Source organism: Xyrauchen texanus, chromosome 49 (genome assembly GCF_025860055.1).
Source record: "Xyrauchen texanus isolate HMW12.3.18 chromosome 49, RBS_HiC_50CHRs, whole genome shotgun sequence".
Taxonomy (NCBI): Eukaryota; Metazoa; Chordata; class Actinopteri; order Cypriniformes; family Catostomidae; genus Xyrauchen; species Xyrauchen texanus.
Genome location: NC_068324.1, coordinates 3,791,410 through 3,813,246, shown reverse-complemented (window position 1 = coordinate 3,813,246; position 21,837 = coordinate 3,791,410). Strand labels below are relative to the sequence as shown.

The window sequence follows — 21,837 nt, the reverse complement described above, 5'->3', positions numbered from 1 at the left end:
ACAGGAGTTTTGTCATAATAAATGTTAATTTAATAATGAAATATAAAATGACAATATATTACTTAAAAGTAGTATTTATTTTTGTTTGGTATATTTGTTAAATTGAAGTGAATCGGTCATTATAGAATGTTCATGTAAAGTAACTGGTTAAAATAAACAATTCCCCTATCTATTGTTTTGGGAACTCTGATTCATTTTAGTGAGTCAGTTCTTTTGGACAGTTTTAAATGATTCACTGATTCACTTGAGCCCTGAACAGCCTTAAAGGGATAGTTCACCCAAAAATGAAAATTCTATCATCATTTACTCACCCTCATGCCATCCCAGATGTGTATGACTTTCTTTCTTCTGCTGAACACAAATTAAGATTTTTAGAAGAATATCTCACGTCTGTTGGTCCATATGAGTGAATGGGTGCCAAAATGTTGAAGCTCAAAAATCCACATAAAGGCAGCATAAAAGTAATCTTATGACTCCAGTGGTTAAATCCATGTGTTCAGACACGATATGATAAGTTTGGGTGAGAGAAGGCTCAAAATTTAAAAGGGTCATGAAATGCTCTTTTTCTATATAGTTTTATTATCTTCTCTGAGGGCCACTGATTATGTTAGTGTCACAATTTAGACATTTATGATCATTTTTCACACTCTTTCTGGCCCTCTGTCTGAACACTCAGTTTTAGCCTCAGCTCCTCCTTTAAACGTCAATGTAACTCTCGCTGTTCTGATTGGCTAACATCGTGCAGCCCCTCAAATAGAGCCATATTCAAATCCAATCGGCAGAGAATGACCAACCCCACAACAAAACAAAACTACAGTAAATTTCAGGGTTTATACATAATATTAATATTAAACTGTTCATCTCAAGCACAACTGTTAACACTCACACCCTGTCTAAACCGGACACGGGCATATCTTGTCAAAAGCAATAGAACCTATTATATTCAATGATGCTGTCTACCATGGAAGCGTCAGTTGTAGCGCGTCAAGCCAACAGTAAACAGGTGTCCCATTCCATTTTGCACTGGTGCTACTACTGCTAAAACACAAATAAATGGCTTAGAAAGTTTGTGTTGATGCAGTCAGTGTAACCAGCCTCAAGCCATTGTGTCTCATCGCGTCAACGGACGCGCCTGGTATAAACAGCCTTAAGCCATTGTATCCCGTCGTGTCAACAGACACACCCGGTGTAGACAAGGTGTCAGCACCCTAAACTATCGAACAGTCATGACATTTGCAATATTCATGAATGGAACCGTTTACTTGAATGGGTCCAATAGTGTTTTTAAGTGCCCCATCCTTCAATGACAATTCCTTGGCAAAGCCTGAATCATTTAATGACTGGTTCAAAAGCAATCCACGCTGATATTAGTCGCAAAACATGTAATCCACACTGAAATACACAGATGACACATCCATATTATGCACATACATAGTCGCACGCATCCAGTTTCCAGTATCATCCTGCAGTGAGGTGCACATTGCCGGAAATGCATCAAAACTGTCAAAGAGGTCCATCTAGTGTGTGTGCACCAAAAATGTAAAATAGCATAGATGGGTGTACAGTTTGTTGAGAAGTTTATGCACAAAACAACAAGAGGCAGAGCAGTAGGTCTATATCCTGCTGTCTCACATTCTCTCTTAATGAACTGACCCCCAGTGGGTGGGGCCAAGGGTGTGATGATGTTAAGTTGGTGTTTTTTCTGTAGAGGCGGTCATGAGTACCCTTTGTGACATCACTAATATACAGAGGTAGAGAAGGAGAAATTTTGGCAGCTTGGTTTCAATAAATGATTTAATGCATTGGGGATTAAGTTTTGATTTCTGAAATGTACTGTTTGTTTTTATAGTAGAAAGACCTCTTATATGACAAAAAGAAGTCATTTTTTTATCATGAAAATCTCCTCCATGCCCAGTAGGGGGCGATATGCATGAAGAATGAGAATCACCAAAAACAGAAGGAGGAGAAAGTGAAAGTGAAGGAAAAAGAACTTAAATATTGATGTTTCTCACCCACACCTATCATATCACTTTGGAAGGTATGCGAGTCGTCTGGAGTACTTTTATGTTGCATTGTATGGACCAACAGATCTGAAATATTCCTCTAAAAATCTTCATTTGTGTTCTGCTGAAGAGAGAAAGTCATACACATCTGGGATGGCACGAGGGTGAGTAAATGATGAGAGAATTTACATTTTTGTGTGAACTATGCCTTTAAAGGGACAGTGCCTTTCTTTTTTATGCAAAATATTTAGTTAATTGCAGCTTTTTATAACTATATTTCGATTGAGTTATATAAAATAGTATGTTTTCTAGTTTATTAGTGTATATTAAGTATACATTAATGTTTAAATGAATGCTTTCACCCTAGTTGAATGCATTCACTGTAGTTTAACTTCTTAATTATGTGTAGCTTGGAAAACAGCACTGGTACTGTTTATAATTAAGGCCAATTATACTTCAAGTACTAAAAGAATCTTTAAGGAACCAGAACCGTTCAGTGGAACCAAAATCATTAAATTCCAAACGATTCCCATCCCTGGTTATTAATGCAAGCAATCCAGACGTTTGTCTGTCTATCTGTCTATCCAACCCACCTAAATGTCCAACGCATCTCTCTTGCAATCAGTTTTCTAATATCTCCATCCTACAAATAGATTTAATTCATTTTTATGATCCTTACACCCACGATAAGGGGTAAGAAAGGCTGAAAAATTGAGGTTATGAATATCGAATAACAAACTGGTGCACGGATGAAAAATATCAGCCTGTTATACATTTTCTGCTTAAAAAATGACCCAGGGGCAATTCACCATTAAAACACCATCAGAGAATCTTTCCGCCTGCGCCCGAACCCGTTCGCTAAGAGTAGACTCGCTTAAAATGCCCATAATGCTTTTGCCATTTAGATTAAATGAAAGCCATTCGCTGTATCCAATTTAGGAGACTACACATTAAGGAAATTAAATTACAGGAGTGGATGGAGGGGTGTTGACGTCAAGAGCAGAAAGCTCGAGTTTTCCTGGTAAAGGTTCAAAAATCGTGCCGTTGTGTCATTGGCATTTGTCCAAATTCTTATCAAAGCACTTTTAAAGGATTTTTGTTTGCCCAAAATGAATATTTAGTTAATTTACTCAACCTCATGACACTCCCCGTATGACTTATATCTTCCCTAGAACACAAGAGGAGAAACTTTAAAGAGTTTTACTAAACAAATTAGGACTGAAGCACAGAAAAGCACAATAAAAGTAATCATAAATGTACATGAAAGGTCACATTCAATTGAAGCTGTCTGCGTCAAGAAGCAATTTATATATTGAGATGAGTGTTCATATTCTCTCTGATGCCTCTTCAAACGGTTCAGGTTCACTCTGTACAATTGGCTCAATTGGACTAATGTGCTCAAGCACTCCCAATGAGGGCCAGTGTACTGTGACAGTCAACTCTCCACTACCATTTTTACTCTGAAGAGGTTTGAATGAGTGAATACAGTGATTATACTGTGATTATTGAAAACTTATATTGAATTGAAAGGCCAGAGAGCTCCAAAGAGTGGAGAGTTATTTGTTTTTATATCTCTTGAATCAGTAATAAAACAATTGTACTGTTGCTGAAATATCTTGGGACACAACATCTATGAGGAACATGAGATAAGAGCTTATCAGTAAATTAAAACTGATACACAAATAGACCACTTGTAGACAAAAAAGTCTACAATTATGATACAATGCTTACCTTCAGGGTTAACAGACTGGACTGGAAGGCCTCTGTCTATGAGCAAATCAAATGCTAATGTGACATTCTGGAGCTTGAGGTTGACAAAAACCAACAACAATAATTGTAATTTTATAGGTTTTTGAAATACAAACAAATAATGTTGCGTTCACGTGCTGTCGGAATTACTGTAATTACGAGTGGACAATTCGGAGAAGCTACTTGGAGCTGTTCACATCCTTGGACTGAGAAATGATTTGATTCTATGGCAAAGGTCATAACCTCAAAACAGGTCCTTGTGTGGCTTTGATGTTGATGACTGCCAAATATTTAACGGAGTGCTATTTGCACACCATTGTAAATAGCATCTGCCACACAGTGCAGCTATTTGCACCCGAATAGTGTAGTGAAACCACAGAAATATACGGTTCGAATCCGCACACTTTTCCCATTTGATTTCCTGTTTCCACTCAATTTTCTTTAATACTGCTTAAAAATCAACCAATGAATGGCTTACTTACAGTATTCTGCACATGAAACTGGGAGACGGCTATATCGTGAGAAATCATATTTCATAGTAAATTTCGGCATCACAATAGCCCCTTTAGACTATCAAAACTGAAGTCCAGGTGGATTTACACACCTGTTTTTCAAGGTCAGTCACGTTTAGTCCAAGAGATGACATGTTCTTATTCAAAGAGTGTAAAATAGCCTATAGGAAAGAAAAATAATGTGAACTAAATACAGTAGGTAAAGTTTCTGAAGAAAAACTTTGATGTTGGCTTGACAAAACCTAACAGTTTCAAATGTTTCAGAAAGGACGGACAGACAGATTTGACAAGATGCTGTTTGAATAGCCTTTCCCCAATTGAACGTTCCATTAGACTAAGTCAATGGGATTTTGGGGATGATTGAATATCCGCTGTGCAAAATCTGTAAGTCTGATCAATTCGAAAATATATAGCACACTTCTCCAGAACAGTCCGAAGGTCTGTACCAGTTTTGGTGGTTTTAGCATTAAAGCTCAAGGAGATAAATTTACTAATTTCAGTTAAACCTCAATAGCCAAAAGAGTAGAAGAGTTGCTTTGTCAAGCCAACATAAAGAATAAAGGCCTCAAAATGTTCACCCTGTTGGCGCTTGTTGCCGACTGTTTTCACCCATTCAACATGTTCAATCAATGTTTGTTGGGTCTTGAAATGTTTGAGCAGTCTGGTATGGTTTTCCAACAAACTCTGAAGTAATCTGACTTCATCCCGAACCGTTGCCAAATCAAAGAAAATGAGTGCGTGTGGGCAGGCGGGCGCATTGGTAAAGCAGGAGAAACGCAATCAATCAAGTCAAACTAAATATGCTAGTGTTGTGTTCAGCAGTTTGTGTGGATGTCAAACAATAGTAAGTGTATATTTAAATATTAAAGCATGACTATTTGGCTTTATCCTCTTCCTTGTCAGTCATCTTATTCAAAGGCGAACAATGAGGCGCAAGTTTGATGCTGTTTGTTGGATAATTGTGAACACGACAGTTGTGTTTCTCAACATTCTAAATACAATAGCCAACTTTAGCATGTTTGAAGTGTTAGCATATGTTGGCATTTGTTGGGGCAGTGTGAATTGGCCTTAAAACAGTATTTTGGCTTTGTCAAGCCAACATAATGAAGCTGAAAAAGGAACTGGATGAAAGGCCACAGTTGGAGAAACCTGACTGGATCAGAACCTTTTTCACTGTCTCAATTTTGTGCACTTCCAGTTTAAAGAGCTCATCGATGGGACATTCGTCTGCAAAGAGATTGAAAAGAGAGTTTCGGAAGGATTCGTTTTTGCTTCATACGCCCCCACTATGTAAAGTACTGATGCTTATGAATATGGAAACGCAGAGGCTCCGAGTTCAGCCTGCGTTTCACTTACTGTTAGATTCTCTCTGAAGATCTTCACTGGAATTGCTGCAGAGACACACAGAAGACCATGAAACAGCTGGTTTGTGCATTATCATTGATTGATTCAAAGTGCAAAGTTTAACACGTTTCTTAGGGAGATCAGAGAAGAAAAGCTCCACACACCTTTGACAAGTGATGAATTCTGTCTGTTTGTCTGACTTGATGCCACTTTTGGTGACCTGTTTAATGAGAAAGCTTTTAATTAACGGATAAAGGCACTGAGGTTCAAATCATAAACACATTAAATATGTGTAATGTATATATATATTTGTCATTTGCATGTATTTACATTTACATTTATGCATTTGGGAGACACTTTTATCCAAAGTGACTTACAGAGCCCTTATTACAGGGACAATCCCCCCGGAGCAACCTGGAGTTAAGTGTCTTGCTCAAGGATACAAAGGTGGTGGCTATGGGGATCGAACCAGCGACCTTCTGATTACCCGTTTACCAGTTATGTGGTTTAGACCACTACACCACCACCACTCCATAAATCACAATCACCTCACACTGGATAACCTCCACACTGACATTAGCAAGAAGGACCAGATCGGGCTGGAAACGCCTCGCCATCGCAACCAGAAGATGCAATGTAGCCAACATGTCCCTGCTGTGAATGACTGACAGATGGAGCAGAAGGGTGGGCATATGCTCGTAAATATTGAAATAGGTCATTGACAAGAGCTGATGTGATTGGCTCACGTTTGATGCTCCATTTGCACTTTTCCTCATTAATCTCTAAGGTCTCGTTCAGAGCTGCGAGGATCACCTCCAGTTTGCGGACCTGTGCGTTGACTGAACACCAGCCAACCTGCCTACAATCAGAACACACATGTATACTTCACCCAAACAAATCGCAAGTTGAAAATAAGACATTATATTTTGCATAAAGAAAACTAAGCATATCTTAATTTCATGTTGTTCATTTGGTCATCATGAAACACAAAGATAACCAGTGAGGTTTAGCCGCCATATTTGATTTGAGGCTTAAAGGAATATTCCAGGTTCAATACAAGTGAAGCTCAATCGACAGCATTCGTGTCATGTTGGTTACCACATAAATTAATTTAGACTCGTCCTTCCTTTTCTGTAAAAAAAAAAGCAAACATCTGGGTTGCAGTGAGGCACTTACAATGGAGGTAAATGGGGGCAATCCGTAAATGTTAAAATACTCACTGTTTCAAAGGTATAGTCACAAGACGTAAACAATATGTGTGTTAACATGATTTTAGTGTGATAAAATCACTTACTAAACTTTTCTGTGTAAGGCCCCCATTCACTCCCATAGTAAGTGCCTCACTGTAACCTCGATTTTTGCTTTTTTATTGTAAAATTATTGTGGTATTCAATATTATGCCATGAATGTCAATTGAGATTAACTTTTATTGAACAAGGAATATTATTTTAAAATTGTATATAAATAATGACTGACTTTTCATTCTGTACAGGTTTGGACTGGAGCAACACCAGTAAATAATTTTTTGGTGGACTATATATTTAAGATTTTACATTGATGTTATTTTCATGTTATTTACCCTGAATTCCATTACAGTAATACAAAAAATCTCATTCTCATTTTTGTAATGAATGTTGTACTTTTTAACTGTATTGCAATCCTAAAATAAGCAACATTAAAGCCAGTACAACAAATATTACAATGATTTAGATATAATTTACATTAATTAGAAAGTTAAAAATTAGTAAGAAATGTCATGCCATCAAGTGATATACACACAAAAAAAATTGATTTAGGCATTTCAATTTCATAACAAATTAAAGTAACACTTTACAATATGGGTGCATTAATAAGCATTAATTAATGCTTAATTAATGCACAGATAATATCGAGTTAATGTATGACTCATGATTAAATAAGCATTAATTAATGATTGCCACATCAGCGAATAATAAAGAGTCTGTCTGATTAATATATTAAGTCATATATGAATTTCTATTAATTAAATGTGTAATCGTGAATTAATTCCCTAACAACTTATTATATGAACTAATAGTGTTAATTAATGTGTTAATTACCACAATGTGCTGAAGCCATGTATTTGAACTCCCCCCCAATACAGGTGCACTAATATGCATTAATACATGCTTAATTACTGTATTATTACTGCAAATTCATGTGTTGATTACAACAATTACTTAATGATGAGTTAATAGTCAACACAATGCGCAACAACGCAACATCCTCCATTTTGAGACCAAAACCGAGCAAAAGAGCGACACTGTTTGTTCCTGTGGCTTTGAATTGAAATTGAAAATTGGCACAATAGCGCCCTCAACTGGCAAACATAATGAATCATAGCCTCAAAGATCCACTTCAAATACAACACTATGAGAACGAGCAGTGATTGACAGGTGAAAGTATCAATGTCTCCACTCCCTTTACAAAGTCATTTAATTTAGTCATATTTAAGCAGTGAAGATTACTCATACTTGAAATCCATAAAAAGTATGTTCATTCCCATCACCATCTAAGTACATACTGTCAGTGTGCTGGATGTATATGTCATGTGATGTATTGTTTGCTCATCCTGTCGAATGCTGGATTTGTCTTTTTCCTCCTCACAATCTTCAGCTCTACATTCCGCCATTGATTTTACTGTTTTAAAACATTGCTTTTGTCAAAAGTGAACTTTAAAAATAGTTTTACTCAGCAGATATTTGATTTCTGGTGCTTGTGTTTGAAAACTATTGTTTGGTTCTCTGCAGACTTCAAAGGTTAAAACACAAGGATGGAGAATCTGCACAAACACACAGCAGACGTCTGTGAAGGTCTGCACTGATCTCACACTGAACTGAGAACACACAGAGCTCTGAATTTCTGACTTCCTGCATCACACACGCCAGCTCACACTGACATAACAGACTGATACGCAACATAGAAATCTCTCTGACAACAAAATCATGCTGGGAAAGAGATGAAAGTACTGATAGGAAAATAAATAACAAATTATATCTCTTTTTTACATCTCAAATGTGTCTGATAATAATTAATGAAAATGTATTTCATAAAAATAAAGAAACAACTTTTTTTACAATGTGACTAAATTAGTAGTAAATTAATAATTATATTTTAGAATAGTATAGTATTAGATTTCCTGTCATTTTTTTAAGTTAACTGTCTCATTTGATTATACTGGTTATTAATTAAAAAAATTATATTTGGTTTAAATAAAATAAATATTTTCTAATAATAGAAAATTAATAATTATTAATATACAATATTATATTATATTATGGTATATATGGTATGCTATATTATATTCTAATGTATAGAATATTATGTCATTTGTTTCTCATGGAATTAATTAATTAAATTATATTTTGTATAAATATAAATCAATGTGACATTTTTAATGAGTAAATTAATAATTATTAATGTACATTATTATATTATATTATGATATAATAATGTATAGAATATTATGTCATTAGATTCTCATGGTTAATAATTAATTAAATTATATTTTATATTAATCAATATGACATTTTTGATCAGTAGATAAATTAATAATTATTAATGTACATTATTATATTGTATTATGATATAATAATGTATAGAATATTATGTCATTAGATTCTCATGGTTAATAATTAATTAAATTATATTTTGTATAAATCAATGTGACATTTTTCATCAGTAGAAAATTAATAATTATTAATGTACATTATTATATTATATTATGGTATAATAATGTATAGAAAGAATCTCCAGAAAGTCTCCTGAATGATGAAAGAGCAACATCTAAGCTACAGATCTGCCATGTTTACAGTGACCTCACACAAACTTTCGCTTCAACTCTCAGCACGTTTGCAGTAATCTTATGTTCTTCAGTGGGGAGGCAGCAGCCAATACATTGTCCAAACGGTTCTGTGACCAATCCTACAAGAAACGATTTAATAAAACACCCAAATGAAACATCATTCAGAACAATGTCAAAACAAGAACTCAGACACGGGTGAGGCATACTTCAAAACCAGACAGGAAGTGTCAGAAGAGCTGTTGGGCTTCACTTCCTCTTTTTAGCTGTAAGATTTTGAGTAAATGGAAATGTCCTGGGGGGAACCCAAAACTGTTAGAAACCACATCAAATAAAGAATACAGTACATTTATCTCAGTAATAGCTGTCTTTCTCGCATAGAAGTCAAAAGTAGATGTTAGGCAGAATGTTAGGGACTGACAACATCAGTCACCATTCACTTTCACTGTCTGGAATCAAATAAAAACTGCAGTAAAAGGGAATTAAATCAGAGAATAAATGATAAAATGACAGATACTGTATTAGTGAACAACCATTCCTGTATTTACATGACAATATCCAGGTTTATGACTTAAAAGGGTATATACAGTTTTATCTCTTCCTCTGATCATGAGAATGCCTCCTTTTAATTACAAACCAGAGATCATTTATGCTGGAGGGTTACCATGGTTACTTACCAACCCAATGAATTCCCCCAATAATCACATTCAGGACAAATAGAAGAAATAAAGGAGAAATTAAAACAATTGCATTATACTCAACCATCTGTGGACTTCTGATTAAATTTGGTTCATTCTGAAACATAATCATACTGGAAATTTTGAATGTTTAAATGTTATCAAGAAAATGTGAATGGTGCTTGCTCATGCGAAATTAACGCCACAAGGCTAAGGTGTTGTGTGTGGTTGCCAGGCCATGCAGTTGCTAAGGATACCAGTGTTGTTCTGGTTGGTTGCCAGGGCATTGCTATGTGGTTGCTAATGTGTTCTGAGTGGTTGCCAAGGCTTGACTATGTAGTTGTTTGGGTGTTCTGAGTGGTTGCCAAGGTGTTGCTATGTAGTTTCAAAGGTGTTCTGAGTGTTTCTTAGCATGCTACTGTGCGGTTGCATGTTTGTTTTGTGTGGTTAGCAAAGGTGTTGCTATGCAGTTGCTAAGATGTTCAGGGGTGTTTCCCAAAAGCATTGTTAGTAAACTATGGTCAAAGTTTCCATCGTTACCAACAAAGTTCAACGATTTGGTGTTTCACGAAACTGTAGTACAAACGAACATTCGCAAACAGCATCGCAAAATTGTGTGGTTGGAACTACAGCTCTTTACTTGTGGTTAGAAGCATAGTTCCTTGTAAGTTTGCTTTGTGGACATCATTTGACTTCGCTAAGGCATCTATATCTTTTATTCCATATATATCTTTCATTCTGTCATGACCGAAAGAACTAGGTCGCGAGTACAAGTGGCCGAAATGGGCTTCCTCAGAAGGGTGGCGGGCTTCTCCCTTAGAGATAGGGGTAGAGCCGCTGCTCCTTTGCGTCGAAAGGAGTCAGTTGAGGTGGTTTGTGCATCTGGTAAGGATGCCCCCTGGGCGCCTCCCTAGGGAGGTGTTTCAGGCACGTCCAGCTGGGAGGAGGCCTCGGGGAAGACCCAGGATTAGGTGGAGAGATTACATCTCCACACTGGCCTGGGAACGCATCGGGGTCCCCCAGTCAGAGCTGGTTAATGTGGCTCAGGATAGGGAAGTTTGGGGCCCCCTGCTGGAGCAGCTGCCCCCGCGACCCGACTTCGGATAAGCTGTTGAAGATGGATGGATGGATGGATATCTTTCAATCTGTCAAGACTTTGATCACGCTTACATTCATTTAAAACAAAAAAGACTTGTTCAGGGTTTTGCAGAAAGTGCCTTTCTGAAACGTAATGTAAACATGAATTCAGCCATTTACAGTGCATATACAACGCTTAAAGACTGTTAAGAGAAAGCGCTTTAACACAAGCTGTTTCTGTTGAAGAACATGGCTTCTGTGAACCCCAAAGTCTGCTGTAAAGGGAAACACATCTATTGTAGCGCGATGCATCTGTCCCATTACACGGTGGATGCCGATTTCGTGTCTTCAACAGCTTTGTCACATTAAACGTCTTTCTGTTGTATGTCTAAATTAGCTATTATAATTCAATTTTCCCGGAGGTTATTACTCCACCCCCTGCATAATGTCATTAATGACAGTTCTATGTTGTTGAACCAACGTGGTTCGAACGATGGATGTTCGACATAGTTGATTTCCCCAACGATGCATCACACTATGGTGGTTAAGCAGTGAATTACGTCATTGTTTAGGGAAACGCACCCCTGGTCTGAATGGTTGTTAGCATGTTACCATGTGGATGCCAAAGTGTTGCAAGGTGTTCTGAGTGGTTGTTAGCATGTTGCCATGTGGTTGCTGAGGTTTTTTTGTGGTTGCAAAAATGTTACTATGCAGTTGCTAAGGTGTTCTGAGTGGTTGCCATGGCATGGCTTTGTGTTTGTTATCATATTGCTGTGTGGTTGTTTAGGTGTTCTGGGTGGTTGCTATGTGGTTGCTATGGTGTTAAGGGTGTTTGTTAGCATGCTACTATGTGGTTGCTTGAGTGTTTTAGGTGGTTGCCATGCCGTTGTGGTACAGTCGTTAAGGTGTTATGAGTGGTTATTAATGTGTTGCTAAGCTCAAGTCAACTATCTCTTTTGAGATAATGACGTTGAGTGCAGACTAGACAGAACAGCATTGTGATGATTCTGTGAGCAATTTCACTGTTCTATGATTTGTTTTTTTATCCCCTTTTCTCCCAATTTGGAATGCCCAGTTCCCACTATTTAGTAGGTCCTCGTGGTGGTACGATTTCTCGCCTCAATCCGGGTGGTGGAGGACAAGTCTCAGCTGCCTCCGCTTCTGAGACCGTCAATCTGTGCATCTTATCACGTGGCTCATTGTGCAAGACACCTCAGAGACTCACAGCATGTGGAGGCTCATGCTACTCTCCGCGATCCACTCACAAATTAACATGCACCCCACTGAGAGCAAGAACCACTAATCGTGACCACGAGGAGGTTAACCCATGTGACTCTACCCTCCCTAGCAACCGGGCCAATTTGGTTGCTTACGAGACCTGGCTGGTGTCACTCAGCACACCCCGGATTCGAACTCACGACTCCAGGGGTGTTAGTCAGCGTCAACACTCGCTGAGCTACCCAGGCCCCTCTTAAATTAATTTTTAAACTCTAGTCACTATCTAAAACCCAAGGCAGACACTGAGGTGAAATATTAATATGGATTGAGGTTTTAAAGTATGAATAATTCTGTATGTGAAGACATGGGGCTCAAACGCTTATTTCGATCAAAATCCTTTTTTCGGTTGTACTTAATGACCCATGAATGCATCTACTAATATCATCAATATTGCTCAACTTCAGAGAAAAAAATTCATAAACCATTAAATGAATTAATTCAAATATGTACAAAGCATTCTGCTGTGTTTATTTGATACAATATTTAAATAATTTCTTTATAATAATTCACAGTGTACCAAATTTACAAAACATGTCAGGGCAAACAACTGTTTGTGTGTAATGCTTAAAGCAGTAGCAGGTCTCATTTGAACAAGTCAAAATTAATATTTTATTCTAATAGCTGATACACAATGTTAATGCTGAAAACGTACAAGTCTGAGTGTAAAAAAGCCCTGTTATATAAAATATATGTGTGTAAGCACTGACATTGGTGAACCACAAGAAACGCTTTCTCGGATGGCTTCAATATACTGTTACTCTGAGTTCTTGTAGTTAGTGAAAAGGTTGTACAGCACCCTGAGGGTTGACTTCAGATTCAAGTTCACCACATCTATAGGACACAAAGAACAAGAACAGAACAGACAGCTGCTTGCATATTTTAACTGTCATTGTGAAGGAATAATATGTGTAATCATAGACTGTACTGAGGACACAGAGGGAGTGTACAGTATGCTGTCACATTTGAGGAACATCACAGCATCACCATCTAGTGGTTAATCTGGGAATCACAGCTATATCACAACTGACTGCTTGAACTGGATTATTCACCCAAAATGAAAATTCTGCCATTATTTACTCACCATGATATTCTCATCAAATGTTTTGAACAACATGAGGTTGAGAAAATAATTACAGTATTACAATTTTGGGTTAAACTTATTCCTTTAAGATTGTAGATACAATTGTATGACATTGGTGTAAACTTATTGGCACACATTTTTCTGGTACCTTCTGGTCGAGCTTTGGGTTTCTGTAATCCTCCATCCTGCATGAGTTCAAAAGCAAATGCCACGTTATGCACCTACAAGACAGATAGATAAAGATTATTAGTAGCCAAGACAACCATCAAACCTCATCAGACCACATTAGACCCCATACAATCACAGAAGACCTCATCTGTCCAAATCAGACCACATAAAACATAATCACATCTCGTTAGATCCCATCAGACCATATCTAATGTTGATATTGAGTACCTGAAACTGATGGGGTAGTCTAAATCAGACGCAATCATTCCACATCAGACCTCCTCAGATCACATCAGACAATATTTTACAACATCAGATCTAATCAGACCACATCAGTCTATAATCCACATCAGACCACATCATATCCATTCATTTGCATCAGAATACATCAATCCACACCATAGCCAATCAGTCAGCGTCAGACCACATCAAAACCTCATAAGACCTTATCAGTCCACAACATACCACATCAGAACTCGTCAGTCCACATCAGAACTCATCAGATCATATCAGTCCACATAAGTCCACAACATACCCTGTCAGTCCACATCAGACCACATCTTTCTTCATCAGTCCACATAAAAACTTATAAGATCTCATCAGTCCAAAACATAATCCATCGGTCCACATCAGACCACATCAAACCTCTTCAGACCTTATCAGACCATATCTATCCACAACATACACCATCAGTCCACATCAGATGACATCAGTCTACATAAAACCCCATCAGACCACATTAAACCTTATTAGACCTTGTCTGTCCACATCGCTCCACAACATACCACATCAGACCACATCAGACCTCGTCAATCCCCATCAAACCCCACCAGTTCACAACATCCCACATCAGATCTTATCAGACCTCATCAGTCTACATTAAACCATATCAGACCTCCTCAGATCACATCAGTCCACATCAGATCTTATCAGACCACATCAGACCTTCTCAGATCACATCAGACATCATTTGACAACATGAGATCTCATCAGACCACATCAGCCACATCATACTCAATCAGTCCGCATCAGACCACATCAGACATCATCAGGCCACATCTTTCTTCATCAGTCCACATAAAAACTCATTAGACCTCATCAGTCCACAACATACTCCATTAGTCCACATCAGACCACCTCAGTCTACGTAAAACCCCATCAGTCCACATCACACCACATCAACCCTAATCAGACCTCATCAGACCATATCTGTCCACAACATACCTCATCAGTCCACATCAGAACTCATTAGACCACATCAAGCCTCATCAGATCTCATCAGTCCACAACATACCACATCAGTCCACATCAGACCACATCAGTCTGCATCAAACCCCATCAGTCCACATCAGACCACATTAAACCTTATTAGACCTCGTCAGTCCACATCACTCCACAACATACCACATCAGACCTCGTCAATCCCCATCAAACCCTATCAGTCCACATCAGACCACATCAAAACCTCATAAGACCTTATCAGTCCACAACATACCACATCAGAACTCGTCAGTCCACATCAGACCACATCAGTCCACAATCCACATCAGCCCACATCATACCCATCAATCCGCATCAGAACACATCAGCCACATCATACCCAATCAGTCCGCGTCAGACCACATCAGGCCACATCTTTCTTCATCTGTCCACATAAAAACTCATCAGACCTCATCAGTCCACAACATACCCTGGCAGTCCACATCTGTCTACATCAAACCCCATCAGTCCACATCAGACCACATTAAACCTAATTAGACCTCGTCAGTCCACATCGCTCCACAACATACCCCATCAGACCACATCAAACCCCATCAGACTACATCATACCCATCAATCCACATCAGAACACATCAGCCACATCATACCCATTCAGTCCGCTTGAGACCACATCAGACCTCATCAGACCACATCAGAACATATCAGACCACATCAGACCTCATCAGAACTCATCAGACCACATCAGACCTCATCAAACCTCATCAGACCGCATCAGTCCACATCAAACCTCATCGGACCTCATCAGACCTCCTCAGACAACATCTTACTTCATCAATCCACATCAAACCTCATCAGACCTCATCAGAACATATTAGTCCACATCAAACCTCATCAGACCACATCAGACCATATCAGTCCACAACATACCCCGTCAGTCCACAACAGACCACATAAGTACACATTAAACCACATCAGATCTCATCAGACCACATCATCCCAGGTCACACTCACCTTCTGTTCGAAGCTTTCTGGAGTGAGGTAGAAGTTGTACAGAGGCACAAAGTAATTTTCCAACAATCCCATTAGCAACACCAGATACACACCATCTGCAAACTAAACACACACATATTTAAAACACTGTTTGATAAAGTAGTGGTGATTTTCAGGTATTACGGATGACAGCTGATACCTGTGATTCCAGTTCAGTCACCTCTAGGTTCAGTTTGTTCAAGTGTTTATTCACAAATGTGATCAGCGACTGCAAAAACAAAGCATCATACATTTTGTAATACTGTACATGGGATAATTTATGTTTAAACGAATCATTAAAATGACTGAAAAGGATTGAAAACTCTACTTATATCACACATACACATTTATCTTGAAACAAGTTTATGTCCCTAAAACAGTCTTAAGCATAGAACTAAAATAACATGGCACAATATAATATAATATAGTATAATTCTCAATAATCAGTACTGTTATACAGATCTCAATAGCATGACCCTGTGCATTACCGTTTTTACTACGTTCAGTTTGTCAGGTGCGTGATCCAATAATGTGTCAAAAGCGTCCCGTTCTGCAAATCAATAACAATGAATATAAACTTGTTTATGGCTCCTGTAATAAAAGGCATAGAACAACATCTGGACATCCAGAACTCAACATTTCCTTGAGGGCAATCTGTCATCATAATTAAAAAAATAAAGCAGTGATCGATCGGTTTTAGTGAGAGTGTATGTGGACAGACTCACCTGATCTTCCGATCATCATTCTGCCACAAAAGAGAGGGAAAATGATTCAGGATCAGGCTTTAATACAAGCTATTTTGCAAAGTAGTAACTGTCTTTCTCCACTAGAAGTCGACATTAAAGTGTAGAGGGCAGTCTGTGCTGTAAACATGACTTACTCTGTGGTGGTACTCGTGAGATGTTTGGTCACATGAGAAGTCTGCAGGATGCCCTCTTTTTTCTGAATGGAAAATGCAAATCTGTGTAGTTGAGCTGAAAACATTTGATTTATTGTTCTCATGTTATGTTGGTTTAATAAAGTGCTTGTACCTTGACCACGATCACCTGGACGGACACGTGTTCAGGTAAGCGGATGGGAGCCGCGTAATAGATGGCCAGCGCCAGCAGCAAGTAAACTATGGACACCAAATTCTTCGAGTGTATGGCTAGAGAAAAAACAGTAAGACACCACAAGGACAGTAAGACATGAACTCATCTACATTGTGGGGAACAGCCAATGCTCTCCCTGAGGAAAACAACAAAATAAACATCAACCAATCAATGTATTTTTATATAACACATTTAAAGACAATTTGTTGACAAGAGTGATTCACAATCAAGAATCTAGAAACAGTTAAGAGATTAAGAATGATGGAAACATCACCACACATAATATACATATAAACCATATAAATTCAAATTCAAATTCAAACGATGTATTAAAAAGGACAGTGTATGTGCATATAACTCCGGTTTAAGATTCCCTAGATTCAAATGGAAGAGAAAAGAGATACGTTTCCAATTGAGACTTGAAGACCTCAACGGATGGGGCCAAACAAATATGAAGGGGAAGATTATTCCATAGATTAGGGGCAACTACCGAAAAAGCTCGATCCGCCTTAGATTTTTGCTTGGACTGAGGGACAGCCAACAGCATTTGAAGATCTCAGTAGCCTAGAAGATTTTTTGGTGGCTTAGGATATCACTAATGTACTGAGGAGATTGATTGTGTAGTGCTTTAAAATAAATTCTGTAGCGCGCCAGAGAAGAGAGGATAGCACAGGGGTAATATGCTCCTTTTTTGGGAGCCAGTCAGTAGCCTGGCTACAGCATTCTGCACGAGTTGCAGACGGGACAGTTGCCGCTCTGTAGAGAGAGTTAAATGGTCTGCAATTATATAGCGCCTTTTTTAACCTTAGAGGATACCAAAGTGCTTTACACTATGTTCCAGTCACCCATTCACACACACACTCACACACCAATGACAGCAGAGCTGCTATGCAAGGTGCTAGCCTGCCATTGGGAGCAACTTGGGGTTCAATGTCCAAGGACACTTTGGCATGTGGAGTCATGTGGGCCAGGAATCGCCAACCCTGCGATTAGCGGCCGAGCCGCTCTACCACCTGAGCCACTTAGTTACAATACTTACAATAGGTCTTAGTTACAATACTCTAGTCTCGAGGTAATAAAAGCATGAAACAACTGTCTTTAAATCTTTGAAACTGAGCAAGGGTTTTAGCCTAGAAATAATTCTGAGCTGGTAAAAGCTCTGTGGAAGGGCAGAGGGCGGGGGCCGGGTCGTGATCCTACACACCCGGTCTCGTCCTCCGCCCTGCCACAAGCTCTTTTTAACAACAGAATTGATCTGATTCTCAAAGCTAAGTGCCGAATCAATTATGACACCGAGATTTTTCACCTTATCTTTCACAGTTATGGCCGAGGGAGCAAGAATACTGGCTATCCTCTCATACTACTAAAACACACTAAATTCATTCTTAATGAAATTGTTAAAATGTTTGTATGAGGGTTAGGTTTAGGGGTTGGGGTAGAACATATCATTATCTCAGTATAATCACAACAGAAGTCAATGGAATGTGTCTTTCGGTACTTACAGTCGACATTCCACTCTGTATTCCACTCCAGAGGTCTTAGAACTCCATTTACCGCTTCCAGAACCATCTGCAGCTTCTGTTTCTGCCCCATCTCAGACTGGGTCACCTCTGCAATGTTCAACTTATGACCTGACAGCTTCTCTGTTGGAGAAACAATACCATAATAATAATAATAAAGTGAATCGTTTAAATATGCGATAGTGCTTTCTCTTTTCCATTCTTATCTTACCGAATAGTTTTTGCAGCACCTGTCCATCGTACAGATCTTCTTCGAGGTCTTTTACAATAATTCTTTCCTCCTCTAGTTCACTGTTGATCCAGTCGATGAGAACCTGAGAGGAACAGTTCACACTCGTACTCAGACATGGATCTCTAGAGGGCGCTGCAGGCCGCACAAAACAGACTCAAATGTCCAATTTAAAAATTCCTTTGGTAACCGCTAGTGATTGTTTCTCTTTGTCACTTCTGTTTTCTTTTATTTTCACAGAATTAAATCTGATGGAAAGATGGAAAAGAGAGTTCTACCTTCTGCAGGTCTTTCAGTTTGAGGTCCTCTCTGGACATGGGGTCTAAAATAGTCCTTTCTGCATTTTCCTCTGAAAAGATTGGGAATAACACCAGAATCACAAGTGTGTGCTAAACCATGCTAACATTATAATTGTGCATGGTTAGGACATCTAAATAAATAGGCTTATTAACATTCAAAATGGAGGTGAAAATGCTCCCCATCCCTTTTGTTTATGACACTTTGTATCCAGTTCAACAATTTGGTACAAACTCATGTCACTTGGTAGAAGCTAACCAAATTAGGCAGATGCCAACATAAACTTCTTTGAAACCATAAACCAAACAATGCAACGATAATAAACATTGATTGCAACTACTACAACAAGTTGATAAAGAGTTGGTTAAAACTGTGGTGATTCTCTGTGAGCGCTGACCTCTAGTGGTGAGGAGGAATGGGTTTAATGGATGGGGACAGATACGTTACCAAGCAGTGTGTCTTCTGGGAGCAGCTCCGGGCCGCCGTGGAGGAGGGGAGCATTGATGGCATTCTTGCCATCTTCCTGAAGGTCACTCACTAAAAAGATAAAAAGCAGAAACAGAGAAAACTGTAAAATATTAAGACAAAATGAATGCATAGTGTGATTTCACTTACAAAAAATGTGAAAATGCTACCCTAATCTTTTGTTAAAAAGTTTGCTAAATTATTTGGTGCCAATGTCCAATCTACCATGTCCAAAAAAACATGATAATATCATGGTTAAAATAAAAAAAATAAAAAAGTATTATCATAAAAACATGCCCTAAAAACTTGGTATTAACATGGTACATGTAAAAAAAAAAAACATGGTAACATCATTGTAAAAGTCCAAAAGATGGTATTACCATAGTAAAATGTAAAAAAAAATGGTTTCAACATGGTACATGTCCAAAAAACATAGAAATACAATGTTAAATGTTCACAAACATGGTACAACTACTGTACATTTCCAAAAGTCATGGTAATAACTAGGTAAAATGCCCAAAGAAAACATGGTATTACCTTAGTGCGTGTCCAAAAGCATGTTAATATCATGATAAAATGTCCAAAAACACAGTATTACTATGGTGTATTTCCAAAGAACATGGTAATGCCATAGTAAAATGTCCAAAATATGGTATTTCTATGGTTCATTTCCAAAAAACATAGAAATATCATGGTAAAATATCCACATTAACATGGTATATGTACAAAGGCATGGTATTGCAATGGTTTAATGTCAAATAAGCATGGTATTGCAATGGTAAGTTTCCAAAGAACATGGTAATACCATAGTAAAATGTTAAAAAAATGGTTTTACCATGGTACGTGTCCAAAAAACATAGAAATACCATGTTAAATGTTCACAAACATGGTACAACTACTGTACATTTCCAAAAATCATGGTAATACCTAGATAAAATGCCAAAAGAAAACATGGTATTACCTTAGTGCGTGTCCAAAAGCATGTTAATATCATGATAAAATGTCCAAAAACACAGTATTACTATGGTGTATTTCCAAAGAACATGGTAATGCCATAGTAAAATGTCCAAAACATGGTATTTCTATGGTTCATTTCCAAAAAACATAGAAATATCATGGTAAAATATCCACATTAACATGGTATATGTACAAAGGCATGGTATTACAATGGTTAAATGTCAAATAAGCATGGTATTGCAATGGTAAATTTCCCCCAAAACATGGTAATACAAAGGTAAAATGTTTAAAACATTGGTAATATGATGAAAAAATGTCTCAATACATGGTATCAGCATGATGCATGTACAAAAATGTGGTAATACCATAATGCCATACATTTTTTTTAAATGTTATTATTACCATGCTTTTAGACATATATAATGTTAATCCCAAGGTAGTCTTTGGCGTACCTTGTAAATAGATTATAATATGAATATTCAGTACCACAGTAAGTTTTAAGATAATATCTATAATGGACAGAACAGCCAATACTTCACATTACTCGCTGTTATTGCTAAATCAATAGCAGCTGGTAGTTGAGTGATGTGTAGTGTTTCAATTAACTGATTAGTGTGCAGTAATTAAGCAGATAATCCATCAGTGGCTCTCTGTCTCTTCCTCTGCCAGTTAATTACAGTTCATTTATAAGAGTAGTGATCTGATGTCTCACTCTCAGTTTAGTGTCCTTCCTCCCAAATGGAAACTGAGTCATCAGGTCAAATCTAAACATAACTTACAACATCAGAGAGAGAGTCCCACTCTATAATACCACACCCAAACTCTACACGTACACAAAATCTCACACACAATCTTTTTGAAGTAAACCGCATGGATTGAATTTTCCCCATGGCAATGCTTTAATTGACATTAAAGGTGCAACACTCTGTGTTTTTTATGGCTAAACCTCTTAAACTAAAATGAATAGTAATAGCAGAACAGTATAATGCTAATGTAAACAGAGATGAACTCAAATTAACATATTATGTCCAATGGGACAGTTTTACCCTCACAGCTCCACATCCACCATGTAAATCTTCTTTACTACATAATCGACAGTGAGGACGCATTATCGTGCCCAATCTACATTTCCTGCATTATTACAGTTCTGCTTTTATTCATAATTGCACATGTCCCCTCTGGGGCACCATAAAACATGCACCATGCCTCCGTTTCTCAGAATTGCAATTCCTTTCATGTTTAACATACTAACAAAATCCACAGAGATCAGGGATTGACAATAGAACAATGTTATTTATAGCAGTCAGTGTCAATTATGT

At 37.9% G+C, this 21,837-nt stretch overlaps 2 protein-coding genes across 3 annotated transcripts in view; both read right to left on the bottom strand.

Annotated features, from left to right (window-relative positions):
• Nucleotides 1-3,129: 3,129 nt before the first annotated feature.
• Nucleotides 3,130-6,625, bottom strand: LOC127640223 (gamma-parvin-like). The gene is made up of 8 exons (XM_052122677.1): nucleotides 6,606-6,625; nucleotides 6,355-6,467; nucleotides 6,157-6,272; nucleotides 5,773-5,828; nucleotides 5,621-5,655; nucleotides 5,430-5,491; nucleotides 4,357-4,425; nucleotides 3,130-3,171 (listed from the first exon to the last, which is right to left on the bottom strand). The coding sequence occupies exons 1-8, from the start codon at nucleotides 6,623-6,625 to the stop codon at nucleotides 3,130-3,132; spliced, it is 513 nt and encodes a 170-aa protein (XP_051978637.1).
• A 6,287-nt stretch (nucleotides 6,626-12,912) lies between these two features.
• The window catches only part of LOC127640394 (beta-parvin-like), a 20,397-nt gene continuing 11,472 nt past the window's right edge, over nucleotides 12,913-21,837 (bottom strand). For both annotated transcript variants that reach the window (XM_052122922.1, XM_052122924.1), the window contains exons 2-13: nucleotides 19,544-19,633; nucleotides 19,078-19,148; nucleotides 18,782-18,884; nucleotides 18,553-18,693; nucleotides 16,991-17,106; nucleotides 16,840-16,901; nucleotides 16,685-16,704; nucleotides 16,448-16,509; nucleotides 16,120-16,188; nucleotides 15,942-16,043; nucleotides 13,690-13,762; nucleotides 12,913-13,291 (exon numbers count right to left, since the gene is read on the bottom strand). In XM_052122922.1, the coding sequence (XP_051978882.1) occupies nucleotides 13,215-13,291; nucleotides 13,690-13,762; nucleotides 15,942-16,043; nucleotides 16,120-16,188; nucleotides 16,448-16,509; nucleotides 16,685-16,704; nucleotides 16,840-16,901; nucleotides 16,991-17,106; nucleotides 18,553-18,693; nucleotides 18,782-18,884; nucleotides 19,078-19,148; nucleotides 19,544-19,633 (986 nt within the window). In that variant the 3' untranslated portion in view covers nucleotides 12,913-13,214. The remainder of the gene's footprint in view (nucleotides 13,292-13,689; nucleotides 13,763-15,941; nucleotides 16,044-16,119; nucleotides 16,189-16,447; nucleotides 16,510-16,684; nucleotides 16,705-16,839; nucleotides 16,902-16,990; nucleotides 17,107-18,552; nucleotides 18,694-18,781; nucleotides 18,885-19,077; nucleotides 19,149-19,543; nucleotides 19,634-21,837) is intronic.